The 25,270-nt window shown below is 41.5% G+C and overlaps 3 protein-coding genes and 1 long non-coding RNA gene across 5 annotated transcripts in view; 2 read left to right on the top strand and 2 right to left on the bottom strand.

The window, feature by feature from the left end:
* The window catches only part of ccdc93 (CCC complex scaffolding subunit CCDC93), an 8,519-nt gene extending 351 nt beyond the window's left edge, over positions 1–8,168 (top strand). Inside the window, exons 2-24 of one of the 2 annotated variants that reach the window (XM_027021087.3) lie at positions 297–410; positions 517–611; positions 1,216–1,327; positions 2,202–2,300; positions 2,478–2,534; positions 2,613–2,713; positions 3,067–3,096; positions 3,413–3,449; positions 3,594–3,692; positions 3,981–4,031; positions 4,155–4,241; positions 4,495–4,608; positions 4,738–4,800; positions 5,131–5,204; positions 5,279–5,360; positions 5,447–5,521; positions 5,653–5,724; positions 5,812–5,920; positions 6,075–6,157; positions 6,327–6,364; positions 6,651–6,735; positions 7,416–7,529; positions 7,678–8,168. In XM_027021087.3, coding sequence (XP_026876888.2) covers positions 297–410; positions 517–611; positions 1,216–1,327; positions 2,202–2,300; positions 2,478–2,534; positions 2,613–2,713; positions 3,067–3,096; positions 3,413–3,449; positions 3,594–3,692; positions 3,981–4,031; positions 4,155–4,241; positions 4,495–4,608; positions 4,738–4,800; positions 5,131–5,204; positions 5,279–5,360; positions 5,447–5,521; positions 5,653–5,724; positions 5,812–5,920; positions 6,075–6,157; positions 6,327–6,364; positions 6,651–6,735; positions 7,416–7,529; positions 7,678–7,734 — 1,848 coding nt within the window. In that variant the 3' untranslated portion in view covers positions 7,735–8,168. The remainder of the gene's footprint in view (positions 1–296; positions 411–516; positions 612–1,215; positions 1,328–2,201; positions 2,301–2,477; positions 2,535–2,612; positions 2,714–3,066; positions 3,097–3,412; positions 3,450–3,593; positions 3,693–3,980; positions 4,032–4,154; positions 4,242–4,494; positions 4,609–4,737; positions 4,801–5,130; positions 5,205–5,278; positions 5,361–5,446; positions 5,522–5,652; positions 5,725–5,811; positions 5,921–6,074; positions 6,158–6,326; positions 6,365–6,650; positions 6,736–7,415; positions 7,530–7,677) is intronic. The other variant, XM_027021088.3, reaches the window with a different exon arrangement.
* A 604-nt stretch (positions 8,169–8,772) lies between these two features.
* Positions 8,773–14,244, bottom strand: ddx18 (DEAD (Asp-Glu-Ala-Asp) box polypeptide 18). Its single transcript, XM_027021078.3, has 14 exons — positions 14,115–14,244; positions 13,318–13,500; positions 13,076–13,219; positions 12,745–12,880; positions 12,520–12,620; positions 12,082–12,281; positions 11,772–11,886; positions 11,451–11,590; positions 11,183–11,344; positions 10,509–10,661; positions 10,259–10,372; positions 10,040–10,096; positions 9,515–9,692; positions 8,773–9,173 (listed from the first exon to the last, which is right to left on the bottom strand). Exons 1-14 carry the CDS (start codon positions 14,218–14,220, stop codon positions 9,028–9,030), a joined length of 1,935 nt encoding a protein of 644 aa, XP_026876879.3. The 5' UTR covers positions 14,221–14,244; the 3' UTR covers positions 8,773–9,027.
* A 137-nt stretch (positions 14,245–14,381) lies between these two features.
* LOC145657584 (uncharacterized) lies at positions 14,382–21,767 on the top strand. Its single transcript, XR_014123439.1, has 4 exons — positions 14,382–14,661; positions 14,856–15,024; positions 17,813–17,950; positions 21,633–21,767. It is a non-coding gene; the product is annotated as an uncharacterized LOC145657584 (long non-coding RNA).
* Positions 15,989–24,959, bottom strand: abcb11a (ATP-binding cassette, sub-family B (MDR/TAP), member 11a). Its single transcript, XM_081713557.1, has 19 exons — positions 24,636–24,959; positions 24,179–24,292; positions 23,960–24,070; positions 23,731–23,856; positions 23,437–23,640; positions 21,624–21,794; positions 21,231–21,429; positions 21,029–21,110; positions 20,776–20,890; positions 20,528–20,689; positions 20,321–20,425; positions 20,057–20,218; positions 19,379–19,582; positions 18,949–19,190; positions 18,580–18,736; positions 17,801–17,998; positions 17,390–17,596; positions 17,102–17,248; positions 15,989–16,818 (listed from the first exon to the last, which is right to left on the bottom strand). The coding sequence occupies exons 1-19, from the start codon at positions 24,957–24,959 to the stop codon at positions 16,618–16,620; spliced, it is 3,231 nt and encodes a 1,076-aa protein (XP_081569683.1). The 3' UTR covers positions 15,989–16,617.
* Between the last annotated feature and the right edge of the window lie 311 nt (positions 24,960–25,270).

The following is a 25,270-nucleotide window of genomic DNA, read 5'->3' as shown; positions in this document are numbered from 1 at the left end:
AATTGCACTCTATGACGTAGCAAACAAGCAATCTAGCTAAGATAGCTAACCCACTGAGAGGCTCTGATTTGGAAGACTTTAGAAGTCCGTCTGAGTAATCTTAGCTAGTTGTAATGTGCCGATCCTGGATCTTGTCTGGATACGAATTCAAAGCACTTCGTGAATTTACTGGTTAGTCCTTAGGATACTCAGGAAGCTAGCTCGTCACTCCTGTGACTTCTAAAGTTTTGTTCCACGAACAGTATGTCACAGATAAAGAAAGAGTTAAACAGCACCGTGTGTTTGGTGTGGCACAGGTAGAGACACGTGAGGATGAGGAGCAGAGTGTCAAGCTGGCAGAAATCCTCGAGCTGTTGCTGGCAGCTGGTTATTTCAGAGCACGCATTAAGGGACTCTCACCATTTGATAAGGTACAGTCACGTCAGAAAACAGACTATCCCCCACACTGCCTTAACTATTATGAACTCTAGTGTTCCTTCTAAGGAAATCTGATGCTTAATTTTAATCCTCTGATAGGTGGTTGGAGGGATGACATGGTGTATCACAACCTGCAGCTTTGACATAGATGTTGATCTGCTTTTCCAAGAAAATTCTACAATCGGCCAGAAGATGTAAGCTGGATTCAACGTAGCAGTGATTAGGAGCATTGACAAAATGCTTGGTTAAGAAGAGCAGTAAATGATGTGGTATGGTTTTGCATTGCAGTGATCAGCTATGCTGATTGTGTCATTCAGTCATGATCTTGTGCCACCAGAATGTTCGGCATTGGAACCTCTGTTTTTCCACTGAAGCTTTGTAGTTAACTATGCAATTTTACAATGTTCTCAGACAACCCATAATGAATGGTACTTTTGTAATTACTTTATTTCCTCATTAGTTTGGAACTGATATAAAGCTCTTTTGTGGAAAGTTTGCAGCTCTATGAATTTATATAGTTTTATTCTTTACTGCTATAAAGACCAAGCAGAGAGCCTAAGTACTTTAGCTGGTGGCTGATTTTTTTTTTTTTTGTAAAGTGTAACACCCACAAGAAACTTGGTGCTTAATTTTTTTTTCTAGTCTCCCACCTTCAAAGTTAGCTAGACTGCATGCGAGACTAGAACTTTTGATTGGTATTCTTCTGAGGTCATGCTATGTTCTTTTGTTCTTTTAATGCGCTTCCAGGCAATAAACCCAACACAGTGATTTCTTTGTTCTTGTGACTGTTTCCTTTAGAGCTCTGACGGAGAAGATAGTTTCTGTGCTTCCCAGGATGAAGTGTCCCCACAGACTGGAGCCCCATCAGATCCAGGGGCTTGACTTCATTCACATCTTCCCTGTGGTGCAGGTGAACACATGTGGAACCTGAAGCACAGGAATTTGCCTTTCCCGCAGCTTTTGACCACATACTTGGTCAAAATCACATTTAAATCACATTTGTGATTCCTTCTCACCACAGATGTGTTGAATAAGGAAGGAAAAATAGTTTCTTCAGGATGCGGTGCAACATTTGACAACATCCACCAGCAGACAATAGTGCAACATGGCAAATATGATGGATACAGACAACAGTGCAACCAGACAATAAATAAATACAATAAACTGTATACAGCACTATTAATAAACATACCTCTATGTAGTAGATTATACAATTACTAAGCACAGGACAGGGAAGTAGGCAATGTGTCAAAGGGGTGCAGGGATATTTTACAGGCACTATACAGTGCACATTAATGCCTGGTTATATACCTTAACAGTTCAAATATTGTCAAAGAAGCAGACAATATGTACAGATTAAAGTGAACAGTTTAATCTCAAATGACTTGGAGCAGAAGATGGTGTAAATAGATGTGAAGGTAGAACTGTTGTAACAGTTACATGTGAATGTGTAAGAATCCATTTTGCAGATCTGTTCAGGAGTCTGACTACCTCCAGGTAGAAACTGTTTGTAAGTCTAAAGGACTTAGCATTGGTATTTCGTAGCCTCCATCCAGTGAGGAGCATGTTGGGGTTTTGGTGAACTGTAGTATGAAGGTCAAGAACACCATAACAATGCATATGATGAGGCAAAGAAACGGTGTCCAGGATTCACTGCGGATGATATTTTTAAGAATAGCTGTGTATGGATGCAACTGAACTTTGAGGCTTTTTTGTAGGTTGTGTGTGTGTGTTGCTTTTTGCTTGTGTGAGGTTGTGAATGCTTCTGTTTGTCTATGCTACAGTGGCTGGTGAAGCGTGCAATAGAGACTCGGGAGGAAATGGGAGATTATGTGCGTGCATACTCCATCTCGCAGTTCCAGAAAATGCACACCTTTCCTGAGGTGAGGGCATACTCTAAATTATCTAGGCACTGACAGGGCAGTTTTATGAGTGTAGTGTAAGGAATGATGCTTCCAGTTTAGTTTTGGAGAGATTTGCTGTTTTGCCATTATTGTATTACTGATCTGATCAGTATGTGTTTCCGAGCATGTGGATGAGTGTTCTTGCTTTCACTATAGGATGAGGAGTTTGAGCAGAGAAAGCAGAAAGCAGTGAGAACAGTAGTGGACGTCTGTGTGAGTATGCCTGTTAGCTTTGGTTCTGCAGGCTCTGTGTGTGGTATTCGTGTTTGTTTCATGGATGTCTGTGTGCAGGAAGCGTATGCTCCTCAGAGGCGATATAAGAGACAGGCTAATGCAGGAGAGCTGCTGGATGAAGAGTCCAGGGTTCACTCCACCCTGCTGGAGTATGGCAGGTAACACACACAGAACTCTGCACTCTCTTTTTCTTGTAACTCTGTAATTCATCCTTTAATTGTACTCCAATCTATCCCTTTCTGTATTTCTCACTATCGCTCATCCTTTGCAGCTTTTGTCAGGTCTTCCACTCAGCCTTTTGCTTAAGTTATTTATAATTCATGAAGCCATTTTTAAAAATATTAAAAATGTTACATTTTAAAGGGTTTCTTGAGGTACATTTTTCTGTGATAAGTCTGTGAATTGAACCTCTGGTCCATAATTTCCTAAATCTCGATGCTACATTGTGTCTGACCTCCATGACTCTCATCTCCTCTCCTGTCCTCTCTCCCCCTCTCCTCATCCTAATCAGTCCATGCCTAACTATTTCCCTCTACCTGCAGTAAGTATGTGTGCGCTTTAGTCAGAAGATTTATGGCAATTGCTAGAAAAATAAACATAACAAAGAAACCATTTTTTTTTAAATGCTTCACATGTCTGGCTACAGAGAGCAACTCAGACATTTTTTGTTAACTTATATTTTATTTTGGAGAGTATAGCATGAAGGCTTCACTTAGATGTGTCATGGCTACTCTGTGTGTGTGTGTTGTTTGTTTTTGAGCTGGTTTACTACCTTTCTTGTAATGGTGTCCGTGTTATTGAAAATAATGCATATACTTAACCTCTCTCAAATATATTTTTCCTTTTTCTTTGGTCAGACGTTATGGTTTTAGCAAGCATTCTAAACAAGATAAAGTGAGTATTATGCAACATCTGGGAAACATTTCCTGCACTGATTTTCTGTTCACTGATAGTGATGTTCCGTTACTGTGTCCTTATTCATTTGCAATATGGTTATTATTGATAATGTCCCCTGTTTTGTGACCCAATATTTTGTAGGCTGATGAAAAGAAGCTGCAGTTGGCCCAGGGTGCACAGGGCCGGCCCCCTGGCATGGCTGAGTTGTCGGAGGAAGAGGACCTGCAAGCCGCTGAGGAAGTCAGTCACTTGACCGAGCAGCATTTGAGTTTTTATGTCATCATGGTTGCTTATATGTAAATGCATTAGCGGTGGTTAGGTGATTATTTGTTCATGATGCTTTACAGCAGTGGTCCATATCTCTGAACAGATTAGCGTGAGCTATGCTGAATATGTTTTTTCTGCCCTGTCAATGACTTGATTACTTGTTCCCAATTGTTGTTTTATTCCATTAATTGAATTGATGTGATTTATACTCAGTTTTGTGGAATGTGTGTGTTAGCTGTGTCCTACTGTTTCCCTCTCCAGCTCCGAATCAAGGCCCTTATGACTGGAATGGCTGCCATGGCAACAGAAGAGGTACAGTAATCCTTGCTGCTCCCTTCTTGTTTACTTTAAGAGTAACATGTGTCCAAATGCTTCTAACACTACGGATGAGACCTGAGCGTGACCTTCTCTTGACCTGTCCTGGGTTTACCATAGGGAAGGCTGACCGCAAGCACAGTGGGGCAGATTGTTGGACTGCAGTCAGAGGAAATAAAGCAGATTGCCTTTGAGTATGCAGAGAAGGTGAGAAGCTTGGTCATTACTCGCATATACGCTACTGTGCAGGCTCAGAAGTGGCTTTTAATTTTTGCTAAAGAAAATCAACTATTATAGCTACTACATAGAATTAAACCTAAGTTTTCCTCTGGTCAGCAGTACACATCTCGTGTGTGTGTGTGTGTGTGTGTGTGTGTGTGTGTGTGTGTGTGTGTGTGTGTGTGTGTGTGTGCGCGTGTGTGTGTGTGCGTGCGTGCGTGTTTGTGTTTCCTCCCTACAGGCAGAGCGCTCTGCAGAGGATCGTCTGGAGCGCTATGGTCCTGTTCAGCAGCACCGCCGCATAGTCACGTCACTGAACAAACAAATTCAACAGAGGAGCAAAGAGCTGGAGGAGGTAACGTGCACCCACACCCACACACAGGAGGCTGGAAAGGTGGAGCTGACTGAAGCTAGATGTTAGCAGCAGGGTGTTCTGTGTTTCTCACTGTTTCTTAGTTTCATGCTGGTGTGTGATTGGGTGCAGATGCAGATCAAGGAGCAGGAAGTGAGAGCAGCCTGTGAAGAAGCCAAGAGCAAACTAACTGAGGTAAGTAACTGATCCTTAGTCTAACACACACATATACACATGCTACACTTAACAAACCAGATGCACTACCACACTTGAATTTCTAATCTCAAATGTATAAAGACCAACATCCTATATTTGGGAGAAAGGTAGGAGCTCATGATCTTGTGCCCTGCACATCATTGTGTGTCTGTGACAGACTAGGGGATGATAGTTGTCTGTTACTTCTGATAATGGGTGTGTGTGTGTGTGTGTGTGTGTGTGTGTGTGTGTGTGTGTGTGTGTGTGTGTGTGTGTGTGTGTGTGTGTGTGTGTGTGTGTGTGTGTGTGTGTGTGTGTGCGCGCGCATAGGCCACAGAACTGGGTGAGCGCTTGCAGCAGGAGCTCAGTACTCTGGCTGATGTGGAAGCTCAGGCTGACTCTGGGTGAGTCTCTCTTCAGGCTTCATGTCCTTATCCTGTGGAGTCCGTGTATGTGAACTGTGTGCTGCTGTCTACAGTCTGCTGGAGAAGCTCCGTGCCCTTGTGGCCATGAATGAGAACCTGAAACAGCAGGAGCAGGAGTTCCGCGCGCACTGCCGTGTGAGTAGACAGTGTTTGAATGACATTGGAGCAGTAGACAGTGTTTGAATGACATTGGAGAAAAAGATTCTTTCCTGCGTTTCTAGGAGGAGATGACCCGGCTGCAGCAGAGTATTGAAGACCTGAAGATTGAGATTGGAGATGAGGCTGAAGATCAGAAGGTCCTGAAAGCACCCAGAATTAGTATAGCAGCATATAGCAAAATAAGTGTGCATGAATAACAAGATGTTTATAGATACCAGCTGCCCTGCTTAAATGCACTCACCATGCCTCCCTGCCTTTTGGGTTTTAGGAGAGGAACCAGCTGGTAGACCAGCAGCACAGGGCTGACCAGGAAAAGCTGCAAAAGATCCGCCTGCTGATGGTACGGCTGCAAAACAGGCATTGTACCTGCGTGTTGGATAAGAGAGACCCCATTGACACACCCCACTGTCTGTGCTGCCCTCCACAGGCTCGGAGGAACCGTGAGATTGCCATCCTCCAGAGGAAGATCGATGAGGTGCCCAGCAGAGCTGAGCTCACACAGTACCAGAAACGCTTCATTGAACTTTATAGCCAAGGTGTGTTGTCTTGTCTTTCTTGTTTGAAGCTTAATTTACATTAATACAGAAGGTATCGTTTGGTATTTGCTGGACTGTGAAGAATGAGACTCATGTCCTTATTAAAATGCTTGGCAAACAAAAGTGAGATATTGTTAATTTTTTTTCCATCCAGTCTCTGCAACGCACAAAGAGACCAAGCAGTTCTTTACTCTCTACAATACACTAGATGACAAGAAGGTGTACCTGGAGAAGGAGGTACCAAATTTTAAGGGTTATTGAAATGTTTGCCCTAATATTTGCAATATGTCAAAAATATCAAATTTCACACATTGGTTTCAGTAAAGGAATCACAGGCTAACTATCACTCTTAAGGGCAGTCCATTTAAGGGTAGTGTAGCCTGACTCTTTGGGTTTCTCTCCTCAGGTGAATTTGCTAAACTCCATCCATGATAACTTCCAGCAGTAAGTATGGGTGAAGCCACAGCCAGAGACATGGTTTGGGGTCACACCAAAGCCACACTGTTATGCACTATTAAAGTTATGGGTCGATCAAGGGTGTCAAATCCAGAGCATGGTATCATGAAGTGTCATAAGGCCAACTGTTTGAAGCAGGGCACATGGTGCAATATGATCACATATGTTCTCTCCGTGTGTTTAATTGCATCCATTAAACACAGATATAGCCAAATGTTATATAACTCAAACTCTGTGTGTGTGTGTGTGTGTGTGTGTCCATCTGTCCGTCCAGGGCCATGGCATCATCGGGCGCTAAAGACCAGTTCCTCAGGCAGATGGAGCAGATAGTGGAAGGAATCAAACAAAGTCGAATTAAGGTAAAACTGCTCTGTTAAGAAGTAAAGAAAAATGAATGGACTAAAGGTGGATGTGAAAAAAGCCACACTAATCGACTCTGAAGTTCTCGATAACTCACCAAATTTCGCCATTGGAGTCCATCTCCCTCCCTTCATGGCTTCCAGCCAAACCTTTCTCCAAAGTTCCTCCTTTCAAACCTTTCTCTGAGCTCACTTAGGACTTGGCTTAGTCTTTCTGTGTGCTGTGTACACATGCCAAATAACTGACAGGCATAGAGCATTTAAATGTATTTTACATTTATGGCATTTATCTGACGCTTTTATCCAAAGCGACGTACAATTATGAGTACAACTTGAGCAATTGAGGGTTAAGGGTCTTGCTCAGGGACCCAACAGTGGCAACGTGGCAGTGAAGTCAAGTACCTTCACCACTGAGCCACCATTGCCCTTAGAGCAAGTGTCCTGATTGGCTAGTTCATACAGAATTGGTTACTTCATACGTTATAAATTTTATTTGGTGTAGTCACTTTTTTTTCCTCCCCTCCTTAGAGCTTTTATTTTTACATCAGTTATTAAAGTGTTCTTAAAAGAAATTCACATCAGCTTCAACACTACTGCAGCTCTGTGTTTAAACATAGTGAGAATTATGACTCCTGAACAGTTACCGATTTATTTTTGTTGTTAACTTGGGGTGTGTGTAGATGGAGAAGAAAAAGCAGGAGAATAAGATGAGGAGAGATCAGCTGAATGACGAGTATCTGGAACTGCTGGACAAACAAAGGCTCTACTTCAAAACGGTTAAAGACTTTAAAGAGGTAAGAGCTCAGGGCAGCCAGTCCTTACAGATCATTCATTTGCCAATTAACTGACTAGTGATGTAAAACACTGAAATAAATTTTGTCTTGAGTATTTGTAATGACAGTCAAGTTTTATCTGAGAGTCTACTGTGTTTGTATCCAACAGGAGTGCCGTAAGAATGAGATGTTGCTGTCTAAGCTGAGGGCAGAGGAAGCGTTCTAATCTCATACACACCTTTTCCGTAGTGTTGGAAGCTTTGGGTCTGTAGTTTCACTTCTGATTGCACAGACTCTTATTCCAGTGTGGTGGGGCCCCGTGGTAAGGCGAGCACTTATACCCACAAACCAACATGTGAGGAGACAGGCTATATTTCTAGAATTTGTGCTCAACTTGCATACATCCAGAAATGTCTGGGCCATCGCTGGAGGTTCACTGCATTAATTGTCAAGATCAGTCAAAAGGAAAAAAAGATGTAATTATGGGTATTATTGGGTTTGAGATATCTCACAGGTGACCCAGTAGACCTGTATGACGTCTTGCGGCGCCTAACATTTAATTCAGTGCACATTACATTTGTGTCCTGTTTTACGTGATTTAACTCTTTGTATCCTGCCTTTGGCTAACTTATGAAATTAAATAAGCTGTCTGCATTATCATTCCTTGGCTATTTGACAGACAACTACAAACTACTTTCAGAACCAGCCTGTAGCTTAAATGGCTGTCATGGTGGGTTCTTCTCATTTCCTTTCACCTCGGTTCCTCCTGAGAATGAGTGTGAGGATAGAGGAACCAGCATTTTTTTTGCCAGATAAAATATCCATGCACACTGAAGCACATCTACATCACGTGTCACTAAGCCTGAAAAACTTATTCAGCGTTCAGTTTAAAGGGTGCTTGCCAAATGTTTGGTTTTATAACAATTTTTGTCTTTCAAAACCATGCTTTAATCTGTGGTCATTTTATGACATCCTCTAACTTAAATATGCATTTGATAACAGCATGTTGAATAAAATGTTACTGAAGTATAATACTGACTTCTAACAGGCATATTTTATGCCATATAAGATTTATGCTAAGCAGATGCCATTAGATTCTGAGGTTCCGATGTTATATCAGACATCGCTGTAGAAAGCACCAGTATGCTCACTCCAAGTCCTCTGAACACATTTGAAATTGACGAGACTTAACAACTGAGGGCCAACCTTGGTTCTTGGAATGGCATCTTCTTCCCGTGTAAAGATGACTACAAACAATTCATGCCAGGGTTTATGATTTTTTTTAATAGAGCAATCACTCCAGCAGTACAAAGAGGACAAATCAGAAAAGATAATTACATTTAACTGGACTCTATATAAGACACGTCATTAGGGATATCTCTATATAATGACATGGAATGGAAACAGCTAAAAGTTCTCGTCTCCAAAATAACAACCATGCGTTATCAAAGCCTCTGCATGGTGTTCCAGCAGGCTCTTTCCTTGTATCCTGAAGCATTATGGGTAAAAGTATTTCAGCTCAGCGGGAGAACTGGCGGCGCTCCCCCCTGCCCTTGTTGACATGCTTGAAGATCTTGGCCTTGTGCACGTTCTTGGATTTCTGGTAGCCAAAGCCGCCGCCGCCTCCTCTCTTCTGCAGCTTGGCACCTTTACTGCTGTTTACATCTTGGAGGAAGCGTGTTAAGGAGCACCAGCCCATCCAGAAGCAAATTTATTTTAAAATATCAGAAACAAATTATTTAAATCGATAATTTGGAGAACTGTCAGAATCCTAAGCTGCTCCACTAAGCACTCAAACCTTTTTCATATCAACACGCCACATTTCATGTCGGTAGAAGCCATGGGTGTCCTAATGTCTAAGGTGAGTGAGAGGCAGTGACTTTTGTAGAATATGACATTCTACAACACTATGGTCAGATTTTAGTGCCAAGTTGGGCAAGAATGGTGTTGGGACAGGCTGTAACAGTGTTGCAGCACACAGACAAAGCAACATGTTGAAAGGATACTGAGGTCAACGTAGGGTGGTACTTTGAAGCCAAAGGACAGCGCCACCTGGGGGAGGTTCAGCGTCTGTACGTTGTAGATCTGCTTGAGGGAGTGCGAATCATATGCCCTCACATATGACTTGTAGGCCTCCTGAGCTGACTTGTGCAGGTAGTAATTCTTCTCAATCAGCTTTTCCAACTAGCAAGTCAACATGAGATTTGAGAGGTTATCCATGTGCATATATATTCTTCTAAAACATAAGGCCAGCAATCCAGTAGGTTTTTTTTTTTTTTAGACATAGGTAATCTTCCTTGTCACAGTACTGTGAGTCAGGGAGGGCTGTCGTGCTTCCTCTGTGGCACATGCAGCTAATCACATCTTTTCAAACTGCAGCTATGGGTGGCATCAAAGACTCAGGATAGCACTATCCTCCCTCTTCTGAAGCATGAGCTCACATGTGGCATCATTGGGGATCAAACTCATGATCTTCAAATGATGGGGTCAACTTATCTCAGCATTTTAAAACACTAGTTAGATAGTCCTACCTGTGACTGAATATCTGAGATCTTACTCCAGGAGAATTCAAACTCGCTCAGTGGGACCTTAAAGAAAATGATGTACCAAGTAAATATTGAGAGGTAGCAACAGTCTCCAAAAGGCATCTCTTCATAACTGCTGATGAAAGTGACAGGTTTGCTTCTAATCTTCTAATCTTCACTGATAGTAACTGGACAGTACATTGGTTCTAAAGTTTAAAGCAGTACCTTGGCCTGTTTGAGGAAGCGCAAGAAACCCAGCTCCTCCGGTCTGAGGATGAGCAGTGCATGGCCCCTGCCATTGATACCACGAGCGGTTCGGCCCACCCGGTGGATGTACTCCTGAGATTCAAAGGAAAAAGTTACAGGCAGATGACCTCATTTGGAACAAAGATGCCGTTACTTGAAATTGCAGCACACATTTCCATGGTCCTGTAACGGAGCGGCCTATGCCGAAGCTAAATGCTGCCAGTCATACCTTTGGGTCATCAGGTGGGTCATACTGGACAATCCAGTCCACCTCAGGGATGTCCAGGCCTCTGGCAGCCACATCCGTGCAGAGCAGGATGCCAGAGTCTGCGTTACAGAACTGGAAAAACGTTGTGGTTCGCTTCGTCTGCTTCTGCTTGCCCTAAAAAGCCACAAGACAAAAGATGTTTGTCTATAGTACATTAACCATCATGTGTCTACTCAAGAGGACTTATTTATGGTCCGACATTTTAGAATGCACAAAACCACACCCAGAAAACTATCCAGAGATAACTATGATATTATCTACAAAGTACATATAAAATATAGTTTGTATACACATTTTAACAAAGAACCTTTTTTGCATTTCTTATTAGCCTGCCAAACAAGACTGATATCCAGGCTGTCAGGATGTAGCACAGTAAGTGTGTAACATCTGGTGAACTAATTTAATTCCCATTTTTCCTTCACATGAAAAGTATAGAACACCTTTAAAAAGTGGGGGGGGGGGTGTAAATCCAAATCTCTGAAGAGAGAAAATGCATCCCTACACAACTAACACAGGCTATAGACAGGATTGCTTGCTTATGCCAAGCCTGTGAGGGCTGAAGGTATGTGTGAGCTTTTGCAGTGTTACATCCAGGCTCCTCAATGTAAGTATTTGAGATCTTTATGCCAACTCACATGAATGGCCATGACGGGCAGGTCGATGTAGTTGAGCAGCTCGTAGTGAAACTTCACCGACATGCAGGAGGAGAAGAACACCATCACCTTCTTCTTGCGGTTCTTCTTCAGGAACGTGAAGAGCAGCAGGAAGCGCTTCTCCGAAGGGCAGACCACGTAACCCTGAGTTCACACACGGGAATTCAGGAACACACGCACGGCAACACACAAGGCCACTCAGTCCTCCCCAAGCTGCACTTCTCCCAAGAGGGCCATAAACGTGGTCTACCTGCTCCAGCCCGTCCACCGTGGCCACTTCTTTGTTATCATCCACTCCGACGTACAGCGGCTCCTTCTTCAGAGAGATGCGAGCCAGATCCTCCACCTTTCTAGTCTGCGTAGCTGAAAACAACATGGTCTGCCTCTTCTCTGCATTAGGAGAGATTTCTGATTAGCTGAAAGCCTTCACTGAATTAGAACACCATTCCATACAAAGCAAGCAGCTGAGTGTAACAAAACTTTACTATGCTCAAAGACAATAGATAGTCGTTTTGGAGCCAACATTCACTTAGTTGATAAACTATACTGCTGTGAGGTGCAAGGCTCTTACTTGGAAGAAGTTTGATGATCTGTTTAAGCTCTTCCTCAAATCCAACCTCCAGAATCCTGTCTGCTTCATCAATAATCAGGCACTGCAAATTCTTGTACATAAAGCCAGGTGTGTTCTAGAAAGAGGACAATCATACAAGGAGCGTTATGCATATACAGCAAGAGTGACGAGGAGGAAAGTGAATATCAAAGGTGTGCATGAATCTTGAAACCTGACCCTCTTCCAACTAATGAATGTTTGTTATGAGAGTGATATGCATTCAGCATTCATGGTCTCCATCACACTGGCATCAGGTGTCACGTGCACAAACCTGCAGGTGATCAAGCAGTCTGCCGGGCGTGGCCACCACAACGTTCACCCCGTTACCAAGCTTCTGAGCCTCGGCTGAGCGGTTGCTGCCACCCATGATGAGGCCGTAGGTGTGCACATGGTGCGTCATCAGCTCCTTCAGCACGCCATACGTCTGCATGGCCAGCTCACGTGTTGGGGACAGGACCACCACACCAGTGCCTGCCAGGAGGGAATAGGAAGGTAAGGGACGACAGCAACTGGGCTAGGCATCAGTCTATTCCACTACACCAGGGACAGCAGCATCGATGGGAGTGAAACGCTCAAAGCAGATGCGCAGTTAGCCCTTTGTTTTTACAAATAAATAAAAGAATCAACAAGTCATAAAAATCTTTACTCCTGACAGTGCTTGTGTATACTGCAGCTAACCACAGGCTTTAATCACAGTGTGTCGACTCACCGTTTCTGGGCATGAATTTGAGTTTGTAGATGAGCTCTATGGCAGGAATGAGAAATGCCAGAGTTTTCCCACTGCCCGTTTTAGCGGCTGCAAGGACATCTCTGTAAAGATACAAATAACGCGGTAGGAAAATTGACATTTTTATCAAGCCTATGGACAATAACATTCTTTTCTCTTAGTAAGCAGAAACAAAATATAATAAGACAGTTACAGGTTTAGCCTCACCTCCCCTCCAGTAGAGGGCGTATGGTTTTGTGCTGAATCTCAGTCATGTGCTCAAAGCCCATCTCCTTAACACCCTTCAGGGTATTCTCACTCACAAGCTCTGCCAGTGATGCGAACGACCGATCCTCAAATGCTCCTGAGAGAAAAAAAAAAGGACCTCAGAATAAGCCCATAAATACACATCAGACTGCACACATCCCTCACAATGCACATACTACAGAATATATAGTGTGAAAGCTACACCATTATTAACAAAGCTCAATGTTACTTGTGTCTTAGAACAATTAAAAAAGGGAGAAGAATCATTAGCATTGAGTTTTCCCCTACTCACCAGTCAGTCCAGAAGGAAGCTCTGGCATATCCTCCTTCTCTCCATCCATTCCATCATCACACACCTCTTCTCCCACCTCACTCTCATGCTCATCTTTCTTACTCCCATCCAGTCCAATGCCCTGCTGTTTGGATTTTTTTACATCTGGGAAAAAAATTAATAATTTAAAAAATATTTATTTATTTATTAATTCTACTGGAACCTGAGGAGAAAAAGTAAGACAAGCAAGTCAAACAACTTACTGCTGTTGGCGGTTTCTCCCTCTTCATCCAATTTTCTCTTCTTCTTTTTCTTGTTACTCATCTGTTTGGTCGTGTCCTCCTCTGTGGTCAGACGCCTCTGTTTATCCTGTTTTGCGTCCGGAACCGTGACCTCCTCTCTAGTTTCAGCACTCCACGCTTCAGTCGTCATTTTAACGTCTGACTCTATCAGCCAAAGTACATGAAACTCAGCTGACAATAACGTGGGTCAGTTCATGAATAAATTGGGACAACTCAACCAGCTAGATGTTTTAAAAGTTTAAATTTATATGACTTTTTTCTACAATAACCTCCTTGTGCTAAGCTTAACTTGCAGTGTTAGCTAAGCTAAGCTAATTTATACCAAGTTGCATGAAGAAAAACAACTACCAAATACCAGCGTGTCTTGCTCCATAAAAACAGCGCTTAACAGATGCATTGTTATTCGATTCGATTATCTTTCTCATTTATCCTTACCACTCAGCTAGACCGCCAACTGCTCCCAAGATAACCCATATAGGAGCTAGCTGACTGGCTCCAACACTTAGCGTGTCGAGTACAGCTAGTAAAAACTGTTAAAGACCAACGATACTACGCCAGCTGGCTATTAGGTTAGCGTTTTAAAGCCTTACGGAATAAACCGGTGTGATATCTCAACGAACCCACAAGTTCACCAAAATATCTGTAATACATCGACATAACCAAGGTAGCGAGCTAGTTAAGAACCCGAGCTACATGATTTGGCTAAAGAACCGGTTAACGCGAATTAACTTAGTAAAGCAAAAAAGAATACACTTTACCATCTTCTGCTTCTTCCCTCTGCTTTTTACGTAGTTTGCGCTCTTTGGTTTTTTCATTCCTTTTCTGAATTTTTTTCCTAAGAATTTTCATCTGAAGGTCTGCCATGATTACAGACACATACACGTGTGATTTGGGTCCTTCGATAAGCACGCTTTTGGTGCCTGACTAAAAGAATATAGAGGACCTTGAAATTTCACATTTCAAAAAATATACTTAGTGTTTTTTGTTGTTGTTGTTGTTGTTTTTTTGTGTGTTTTGTTTGTTTGTTTTTTAATTACGTATGATATTTTATTAATGTAAAGAAAACCACATGGTGGCAGCACGATCGTATACTTTATATATACACCATCTATGTTCCGAACGCATATCAGGAAGAAGCATTGTATGTTAAGCGTTTTGCATTTAACACATTTACAATTTTAATTACAGCTTCTGGATATGGGGTGTAGACACTACGAGCTTACAACTGTAATTAGGACCGTGTGATTGAAAAATGCTGACAAGAAACTTGTAAGTTGTAAAGAGCGTCTGCCAAATACCGTTAATGTAAGTGTAAATATTACTTTTAATAAGTGTTTGTTTTGATTATGGCTGTGAATGTGAATGGGATGTCAATGTCAATGAGGCAAAATTGATTCTGTTTTAATAAATACAGGGCTGAGAACATTCTCAGTTCACATTCTTATATATTCTCAATATAAGCTTGTGTGTCTTATAACGAAGCACCTTTCCCATAGCAGGGTTTGGGCTGCAGGTATCGGGCCAAGAACACAAAATTTATGAGTGAAAGGACGTGATGACTGTTGAGAATTTGCTTTCTCACTACTCAGGCAATCATGTACTCGTTGAAGTCTACATTCTTTGGGTGCATCCCTTCCTGGGATTCCATATAGTCACCGACATCTGCAGGTATGTCAAGTAGGAGTTCTTTAACCCTAACTCCAACCCAAACCCTAACCCTAGCATGTCCCTTGTTCACTGCACAGACGTGATATAGTAAAAACGGAACAGGATTAAGTGAGCGACTGAGGGAAAGGCGCATGCATAGAACCCGTGTAATTAAGGAGGGGGGAACCCCGTTCGTTACGAGCACATGTATTTAAGTGCGACGAATGGAGCGGTATAAAGACGGCACGGGCTAAAGGTGCGAGTGTCTTGCGATGGGAAAGGGTTCTAGTCGGCGCGAACTGATACAAGAAAATTGCAGCGGAGTAGGTTGCGTCCGGAATGAAAGGAGAGCGGTGGGAAAAGTAAAAACATTTTTAGTGGCTAAGCGCAATTTCGGTAAATATGGAATATGACATAAGGTGATGTGATGTTTAAATATGATGCGTTTTAATGTTTGTTGATTTTGTGCTTAATTTATGATCTGGGATAATCTGTTCTGTATTTTTGTGTGCAGAGGGCTGAGTCACGCTTTTGTTCCCTCTACGTTTTGGTCCCGATAAATTCGTTGCCGTTATGGTTGGTCCCGCTATGAGAGTTTTCTGACTTGAGTTCTTCTGTGATGTAGGGTTTTATTAGGCGTGGCAATATGAGTTATCACAAACTGTACTGACGAAGTGATTTTTGCACATATGTGATGGTAACTACGTTAAATGTTAGTGAAGCTCTTTTGTGCCCAAACTCAGAACCAGCTTTTCCACTCAATATGTTGAGTTATGGGTTTGAAATTGTATTAATAAACTTGTCTGCCCTGGTACTGGTGGTGCTGCTTTTTAAAAGAAGGCCTAGCTGTTGGCTTGTTCTGCTGTATCCACTCATAAATGCCTGTAGGTAAACATTCCCATAGGAACGCACCTGCCCTGGTTTGTCTCCTGCTTATTGGCAATCATCACATCAATTCCTTATTTTTCATCACTGTTTAAGCCCACAGGTTTCTACCGTCAACGCTCCACATTGCCAGTCCAACTGTCCAAGCTGTCGGAGCCTGTTCCTGCGCAGGCCGTCATAATGACATTTTCACTTCTCGCCGCTTGTCTTTATAGCTTCGCTGGAGTCATAGATAATAAACTTTTACTTTACCATCGCCTGTCGATCCTTCCGTGCCACCGCTGTCACATTATTAATGAATGACCTTCTTAGACAATGCACTTGAGAAGGGGGAACTGAAATTCCTGTGGATGAAAACCTTACAAAGATATTTGCCGATATAAAAAGAAGCAGAAGTCAAAACACAAATACAATGTTCTTTTGTATGAACAAATTCAGTCATAAAAATGATAAACAGTATTTTTTTTTAAAAAACAGCCTAAGTTTATCATAATTTGGTAAGTAATGAAGGTAATGTTAACGGTGATTTGTGACTGCATTACAGAGTTCGGCTGTTCACACTCTCACAGTGCATTCCTATGGTGCTACGATGTGTTGTGAGCAGCACTTCAGTGATATGGTGGCCCATTTTCCATTGTCATGCAGGAAGCACATGCTTGCATTAATACAGCTGATGATCATGAAATGGGAGATGTCTACATCACATATTTCTACTTCATTACAACCTTTTTAACTAATGGGAGCCCCTGTAGTGACCAGCTTGTAGTAAGCTGCTTTCTTAGCCATAAGTTCTTCATGCGTCCCTTGCTCTATGATGGTGCCCTGTGACATCACTGCTATGATATCAGCAGTCTGGATGGTGGAGAGTCTGTGGGCGATGACGATGCATGTGCGACCTTGTCGAGCTTCATCCAGGGCTACCTGAACCGTCTGCACATGCAGAAAGTGTAAAGGAGCTGGTTAAACATATGTGAAATCTTAGATTAGTGAAAAGCTGATGTGAAAATATAAAGAAGTAACCATATTCACTCATTTACAGAACTATTAAAGCATAAGAGATTAGGTTCTCTTGTGTCCAAATATTGTGGATACCAGATACGTGGATGTGCTCTAGCATTAGTGAAAGTTCAACTATTCCTCCTGATAATCTTTTATTTTGCAGAGGTAATACACAATACATAAGAGAAGTTGTGATGAGCATTGCTTGTGATACCTTCTCACTTTCTGTATCTAGGGCAGAGGTAGCTTCATCCAGCAGCAGTATTTTGGGGTTTCTAACAATGGCACGAGCGATAGCTATGCGCTGTTTCTGCCCTCTAGAGAGCTGAGAGCCATGAGCTCCAACCTGTGTCTCGTATTTCTGTTGACCAACAAGAGAGTGAACCAGCAATAGGCTCTCGCTGATTGTTTTTTTCCAAGTATCAGTGCAGGCTGTTTTAATTTGGGTTGTAGCTGTTCTATAATAAATGTGATCATAACAAACATATATCGCCATACTCACATGAGGCAAGCTCATCACAAATTCATGGAGGTAAGCCTTTTTAGAGGCCTCTATAACATCCTCCATGCTGACAGTGCATGAGTTATCTCCATACTGGATGTTTTCTGCTATGGTGCAGTTAAAAAGCACAGGCTCCTGCGATACAATCCCAATCTGTGACCTCAAGAAAGGTACGTTAACACCATGAGACGGATGTTCATCTATTAACTGGAATAAAAAATAAAAAAAAAATTCAAAAAAGACAAGCATTTTAACTTTCAGTTTTTTTGGTTGCAAATATTGATGTCATAAACAGCTCATACAACTGATCCTCTATCTTGAACTACAACTGTCTAGTCCCAACAAAAAGGATTTCTCGGTATCCTGCATTATTTGGCACAAAACTATAGCAATCTGATTATAGTCTCTCACCACTTGGCCCAGATCTGGATCGTAGAACCTCTCCAGGAGCTGAACGCATGTACTTTTGCCACATCCGCTGCTACCCACAAAGGCAAGAGTCTGACCGGGTCTCACTGTCACCCCCAGCCCCCGCAGAACCTGGATGTCTGGCCGGCTTGGGTATGTGAAACTGCAGTTCTTGAATTCAATCTTACCCTTAAAGTCAGTCTGGAAGTGACCAGCAAATGATTAGAAAAAGCAGGTGATTTAACCAGATAAAAGGAGACTAAATTGCTCATAGAAATGAAAAGCAGGGTAGCAAAATATTTAATGATAAATTATTTTTTTATACATTTTTAAGTAAAATATTTGAAAACCTATTGAAAATTAATCAATCCAATTCAAACAATTACCTAAAGCATGACAAGCCCCTGTGAGACATACTATTTGAAAGTTCATAGTTCATACTTTCCATAAATATAATTTTCACATTCATTATAAATGGTGAAAATTAATATTGGAAAAAATATTTTTTGGACAGATACAAGCAAATTACTGTTATGATCTACAATCTTTTCCCCCTGGGAGTTTGTAAGGAGTTCTGGGTGAAATTACATCACGGCATGTAATCTGTGTGTTTTCAGAACAATAAAGCTCTTTTTGGATATGTAATGTCAGGAAAACAAAGTACAGGCTGAGGATTAAAAGGACAATTGATATCTTTCCCCATTTGTTAATTCAGTGAGATTGACTACTTTAAAGTTTTCATATAAGGTTACTTACTATAAGGAACTTGAATATTTTCTTACCCATTTTAGTCCGTGTGCCTGAGAAATGTTGATTCTGGGGACTCTGTCCAGCAGTGTGAAAAACTGTTCAGCTGCGATTTTGGCTTTGGCATAATCTGGTGTGAAGGATGACGCTCTTCCAAGAGCTGTCCCGCTGATAACAATAGCAGAGATAACTCTAGGGGGATAAACACATAGCACATCATCAAACTGACAATGTGCATTTTCTACCTTACAAATAATGGTGTTGATTTGCAATAGGTAATGTACATGCATGGACACATTAAACCATTTTTAGATCTATAATACATTCATGAATCATAGATACATAACAGGAACAGTATTCTAAACCAGCTGTTGTGTACGTCATTAAATAGTATTAGAGCTCACCTGAAAACAATCACATAATGAAGTCCCTCATTGGTAACCAGATAACCACCATATCTAAAGGAGGCTGCATATGCCATGAAAATAACACATTTTGCGAAAGCAAAGAAGATGGCATAGACTTGAGCCTTTTTTTTGGCTGCTTTGTAGGGGGGTTCCAGCTGCTTTTCATACATGTCCACAAACTGCTGCTCTTTGGCTAAACCTGCAATGGTCCTGATGTTGGCTATTGCCTCACTGGACACCTGTGGGATCAGATCTACAATCACCAACCCACCTAAAAACCATAAAATTGTTAGGAATCAATGAAATCATAGGTAGTTTGAAGGTTGGTTACGATGAACAAAGCTTATTTTTAACACATTCCACATAAAGATTGGGATATTTCCTTTTAGTTATAATAAAAGAAAATAAATCGGTATTGCTACTTCACCTGTCCTGCCTCCTCCATTGCTTTCTTGTCCTCATTAGCAAATCCAGTCAGCATTTTGGCTTGGAAGACACCAGACAGGCCAATTAGAGGGAGGAAGCAGGTCACCACCAGACTCAGCTTCCAGCTGAAGTAGTATGCAATGATAAATGAGGCTCCAATGTTCATCAATGAGTTTACAATCATGCCAATCTGGGAGCCAGTAGCCTGAAACGCATGAGACACTCATTCACTGTATATAAGGGAATGCAAATCTTTTTTGACTGCCCCATTGTAAAAAATATATAGCCATTTCATTCGGAAAGAAATAGAATAGAATATGCAGAAAGCCACAACTATTATAGAAGATTTCTATTTAGAAGATAACTGTAATGGCCTGCTCCGCCCTCACCTAACCCATGTGGTGTAGCCTACCACGTGGCTTTGTTTGTTTTCCCTAGTGTATCGTGACTATTAACTTGCCATTTACTGATTGTGATTGTTTACTGTTTGTGTGTAAAGTCTACATTTTCTTACATTTGAAATAATTGTTCTGTGTCGAGACTCGTGCTGGCATCTTGCTCCTTTCCTCCCTGCATTCGTAGTTTCAAAATTACTTTCTTTCTTTTAATTTCTTTCTTTCATTTTGTATTTTTTAAAAAGCAAATCAAAATTAAGGCCAGTGTCTAAGGGCTTACTCACCCCTTGCACCATGGATGCATCAGTTGCAAGTCTGGTGGTAAGAGCCCCAGGGCTATTTTTAGGATCATCGAACCATCGGATCTCCTGCTTGAGCATGGCCTGAAAACCAACCTTCCTTAGCCTGCGAGTCAGTAGCTCCCCAGACTTAGCAAAAGCAAACCCCTGAAATATATCCACTTGCCATGAGAAACACTCATATCTACCATAATGAAACAAACTTTACAAAATTCTGTAAGGTGATACTGTTAAATAGTACACATTTACCTGTACGAACTGTGAGAAGAAGCTTACAATTCCCACTATAACAAACAGAATGCAAACCCCATTAATCTGTCGTCTCTGTTCATCCATGTCTGCGATAGAAAATATCTGCATTGCAGGAAAACAGTGTTATCTTGATTTCTTATGCACATTTGGTAAAGGCCATGTTAAATGACCACTTAAGTTCAAGGTGTTAAAAATGCCTCTCACCCCTAGAACCTGGCTGAATAAGAGGGCATAAACTGGGCTGACAGATCCGTTTAAGGCTGCTCCTACAGAGCCCAGTAACAGATATGGCCATTCTGGTTGATTATACTTCAGAATTCGAGTGACCGGCGCCGATTCAGTCGCCTCCATTGCATCCTCCATTTTCTACACATAACATCAACATCACTAACAACATAAACAACAACACTTGTTTTTGTTTGTGTAAAAAAAACTTTAAAAAGAAATTATACCTTTGTTTTTTTGACTATATCCATTCTGAAACTGCCAGACTTAACTTCCACCTCACATATGTCATCATGCCAGTGATTTGACATTTGAGACTGTGATCTAATTTGCAAGGATTGTTAGACATTTTCCTTATTTTCATAATTAAACATAACACAATCCACTTCAAGCAAAAATACACTCCAAGCAAAAAATGCATCTAACTAATTACATTTAAAATTAAGGGGAAAATATGTGGTCAGATATTTTGTACTGTACCTTAAATCAGACACAGAACTTCCTCTGCTGAAACTGGTCATTGTTTCAAACCCATCATCCTCAAGTATGCTGGTCTCAGATGCTGTCAGATGATGAATTGGAATTACAGACAAATACTATCAGAAAAATATCAAAGACTATCACAAAGACTATCAGAAAAGAAAAAAAAACACATCAAGCATCAGATTTATGGTCTACTCACTGTTTGTTTTGTAATTGGATGCATCACTTCCTTGATTCTGAAGTGTAACAAGGGTGAAGTAGACCCCTTTCCTTTCCAGTAGTTCACTGTGTGAGCCCCTTTCCACAGCACTCCCATGTTCGAAGCCCACAATCACATCAGCTTTACGAATTGTAGACAAGCGATGAGCAATAGTGACTGTGGTTCTGCCTATGCGGGCCTGACAGATGAATAAGTAAATAAAGGAATAAATAAAACAGCATTTCTTAAGACTTAGTGTGTAAGCATGTCAGAAAAATGTGGTGGGAAGTAAAGGAATTTTGCAGATTATATCTAAAAGTGAAAGTTTATAAAAAGTAGTGCTGAATATCACATTTCCGACTGATTGAATGTGGCTAAATTTGTTAATCTCACCTTATCCAGAGCTTCCTGCACTACAGCTTCACTCTCGTTGTCCAGGGCTGAAGTGGCCATGTCCAACAGAAGGATTCTGGGCTTTCTGACCAGTGCTCGAGCTATTGCAATCCTCTGCTTCTGCCCACCACTCATTTGGCTTCCACTATCTCCAACCAGCGTGTCAAACTTCTGCACCAAACACGCACCATGACATGAAAAACTATCCTCTTGTATCACAAGATGTAATAAATTCACACTTATTATAAGAATGGGGTAATTATTATAGGGTAAGGAGGGATATTTGAAAAGGCATGAGGGATTGTGTGGGGTGACTATTCAAGGGATAGTTTACAATCCCATACATTATTCAACTGCAAGTTATATAGTGAAATTTTATTTGATTGATATCCTCAGCTGTACATTCCTTTTATATGTAATCCTCGCCTTAAAAAGATGAGCCTGTTACTTTCTTTAAAGCTTTGACTTGCAGATTGATTAGTGTTACGCCCTCTGTCTCACCTCACGTCTCACCTCATGCCTCACCTCACGCCTCACCTCACGCCTCACTCCAGCGCTCTGTTGTGCCAGTCTGCTTATATGCTTCATCACCTGCGTCCGTACCTCATTCCCACAGTCGTTCTCTCACCTTTATATACTCCTCACTGCCTTTCACTGGTGGGGATATCACTCATTTTGCATACTCGGTGTTCTGAATAAAATATATCTAGCCAGTTACTGTTTGCAGCTTCCTGTTTAGTGTGAATTGATATTTTGCCTAAAACCTTAGGACTACTACATGACTTTTAAAGTCATATCAGATTAAAAAGGCTGGGTGTCTCACACTTCTCGATTAATTATTGCTGATTTTTATGGTAAATGAAAAAATTGTCCATCACACACTAAATGAATAGAGATCATACTGTACGCTACATGACTTCAACCTGTTTCTGAACTGAACCAAATACACCCAAAAACATGCCTCTCTCACGTTACCTAGGTGATACAGAGTAAACATGGAAGTACAACATCTTGCTGCTGTCATTGTTTGCGTCACCATTTGCCCCAAAATAAAGGAAATGTGAAAAACGCCTTTGGGTGAGGTTGTTGGTGGGAAGACGGTGTAATCCTGGTCTGCATAGACATTTTACAGGCATTTGTACTTCTGTCACAACTCACTTCACTTGTCCTCCATTGTAGAGCTCCACTGCATGCATGAACACATGGCTATTTTTCTTTATCTACTTCCTGTGTTTACTTTTCATGTTCAGTTTTCATTGACGAAACCTTTTCAATTTGAGCCACAGACCAGTTTCGCTACTAGATTACGCTCAGAGACGGGTCAGAAAAATTACACGTTTGATAAACTCCAACTTCTTTGAAACATGATCGGAAGGCCAAAAACCTGAGTATGTGCCCCTTGCACATTACGTCATTCTCTTTCCAACTGTTGACTCTGACTGACCCAAATCTGCAGACTAAAACCACCCAGCACAGACTTGGCCAGACTGAGAAGCAGGGCTAAAATTGGGGTAAAAATCACGTAGTGTAACCCTGGTTTAACCTAAGTTTATCTGTCTGCCCACAACTGACTATGCCTGTCTGACCTTGTTTGTCAACAGTAATTTGGATTTATCTGCCCAGTGAACTTCTCATATCACTGCAGTTGCATCCAGTCTTTCTGTTCAGTGACTGCAAGCTGTTTAAATCTTTGTAACATGACATCTCACAGCTTATTAACATTAAGAATAAAAACAGATTAGATTCACGTATCTCTCTTACACCGTAGCTAAGATGGCATACTAGATATAAGGTAGTGGTATAAGGTATGTACCTGAGGCAGGGCCATGATAAAGTTGTAAGCATTTGCCTCTTTGGAGGCCTGTATGATCTCCTCCATGGTGACTCCTGGTTGGCTATAGCGAATATTTTCTGAGATTGTGGTGGCAAAGAGAACAGGCTCCTGCTCTACAATGCCTATCAGTGAGCGTAGCCACTGGATATTCAGGCTTCTAATGTCATGGCCATCCAGAGTGACCTAAGAGTGGCAAAAACCTAACTCATTACATGAAATTACATGTTTACCCTTATTTTACAAGTATAAAGTCATACCTTTGGTGTGAATTACCATTCCTTGTTGGGGGTCATAAAATCTCTGAATGAGTTGGACTACCGTACTTTTTCCAGATCCACTAGGTCCAACAAATGCTGTAGTCTCCCCTGATTTAACCACCAAGTTTAAATCATCCAAAATCTAAGAACCAAGGAAAAATAACAGGAGTTTATGACACACAAGCTATTTGAAGCTAAGAAACAATGTTATTAAAAAGTGAAAAAGAAAAATGCAGTTGTCTAACCTTGATGTCAGGTCTGGAGGGATAGCTGAACTTAACATTATGGAATTCGAGGTCACCTTTCACTCTTTCCAACTTATGCCCTTCCTCTGTAAAACAATCAATTTTTGGTACCTGTATAAACAAAAGAAGTAGTTAATGATTATTCTGCATATCCAGAAAACTAAGGAGCTCTGGTTGTGTGAACACATCAGTGACTGCTCCGGTTACTATGAGCCTCACTCTGTTGATGGTGTCAAAAACGCTTTTCGCTGCAGCACGACCTGAAGCAAAGGCCTCTAGACATGGAGAAGCCTGACCCAAGTTCAAAGCTCCCGTAAGGACACCAAAGAACACCTGAAAAGAAACCAAATAATGAGCTCAAGTTAAACCTGAAATGAAAAGAACCGTCACGCACATCTATTTGCAATGTTTTAAATATTGTATTTAGAGCAAGAAGAAGAAATATATGCAGTGAAATACTCAATGTTAACATTTATATTGTTCACTGTTCATTTCCAACTGACAATTCTGCAGTGTGATTAAGACAATTTTATGCATTTTGATTAAACAATTGTAGAATTTAAATACTCCATTATTCTGACACATTATTCATTACATATTCATTACATACATACATACATACATATAATAAATGACTGAGCAAACTATATGCTGCATTTTGGAGGATTTCTCATACCTGGATCAGGGTTCCAGGCGTAAGCTCCTTGGTGTCAATGACAAGCTTTGAACCATACCAGAATCCAAGGGCATAACAGAGGAAGATGATACACCACAGAAAACCCTGAAATGTTGCAATGATGATCCCTTTCTTCACCCCCCAGGTTTGAGCCTCCTCAAGGTTTCTGTCATATCTGGAGAAGACAAAATACTTCATGTTGTAACGACCCGAGTGCCGCGGGGCGTGGAACAAGACGCACAGACTCCCTCGACTTTGTGCAACATTTAATGACATTAAACACACAGCACAATGGCACTCACATATAACAATAATAGCGAACATGAAGACACTTAACGCTAACGATTAACACTGTTAACATCGGGCTAGACAAACAAATACAATGGCTACACAAACCTGGATACAAACAACTTCAGACGCTAACAAACAATGACCAACAGTGAGGCATGCACCGACAGGGGTTTAAATAGACTGATGAACACTAAAGATTAGCCCCGTACAGGTGCGTGCCATCAGGGGGGGTGTGGCCAAGAACAAGGGTGAACCCCCCCACCCCCGCATGCGACAGGCCGTACCATGTGACTTGTGGAGGGGGAGCGTCCTGTGGCACGTCACATAGCTATACGCATTGATAT

Source organism: Electrophorus electricus, chromosome 4 (assembly GCF_041902795.1).
Source record: "Electrophorus electricus isolate QZ-2024a chromosome 4, ASM4190279v1, whole genome shotgun sequence".
Taxonomy (NCBI): Eukaryota; Metazoa; Chordata; class Actinopteri; order Gymnotiformes; family Gymnotidae; genus Electrophorus; species Electrophorus electricus.
The sequence above is the reverse complement of the archived record's forward strand: the minus strand, read 5'-3'. Positions and strand labels throughout refer to the sequence as shown.

Bases quoted from the DNA above. Each gene is read 5' to 3' on its own strand.
- ddx18 (XM_027021078.3), bottom strand. From the start codon at position 14,220: ATGGCAGACCTTCAGATGAAAATTCTTAGGAAAAAAATTCAGAAAAGG. The intron at 11,591-11,771 runs GTAAGAGCCTTG...CTCCTAATGCAG, and splicing joins GATCATCAAACTTCTTCCAA to AGAAGAGGCAGACCATGTTG. The intron at 10,373-10,508 runs GTATGACTGGCA...TTTGAATCTCAG, and splicing joins ACCCACCTGATGACCCAAAG to GAGTACATCCACCGGGTGGG.
- abcb11a (XM_081713557.1), bottom strand. From the start codon at position 24,959: ATGTTCGCTATTATTGTTATATGTGAGTGCCATTGTGCTGTGTGTTTA. The intron at 21,430-21,623 runs GTGAGATTAACA...TTCATCTGTCAG, and splicing joins TGCAGGAAGCTCTGGATAAG to GCCCGCATAGGCAGAACCAC. The intron at 19,583-20,056 runs GTGAGTAAGCCC...CATGCGTTTCAG, and splicing joins ATGCATCCATGGTGCAAGGG to GCTACTGGCTCCCAGATTGG.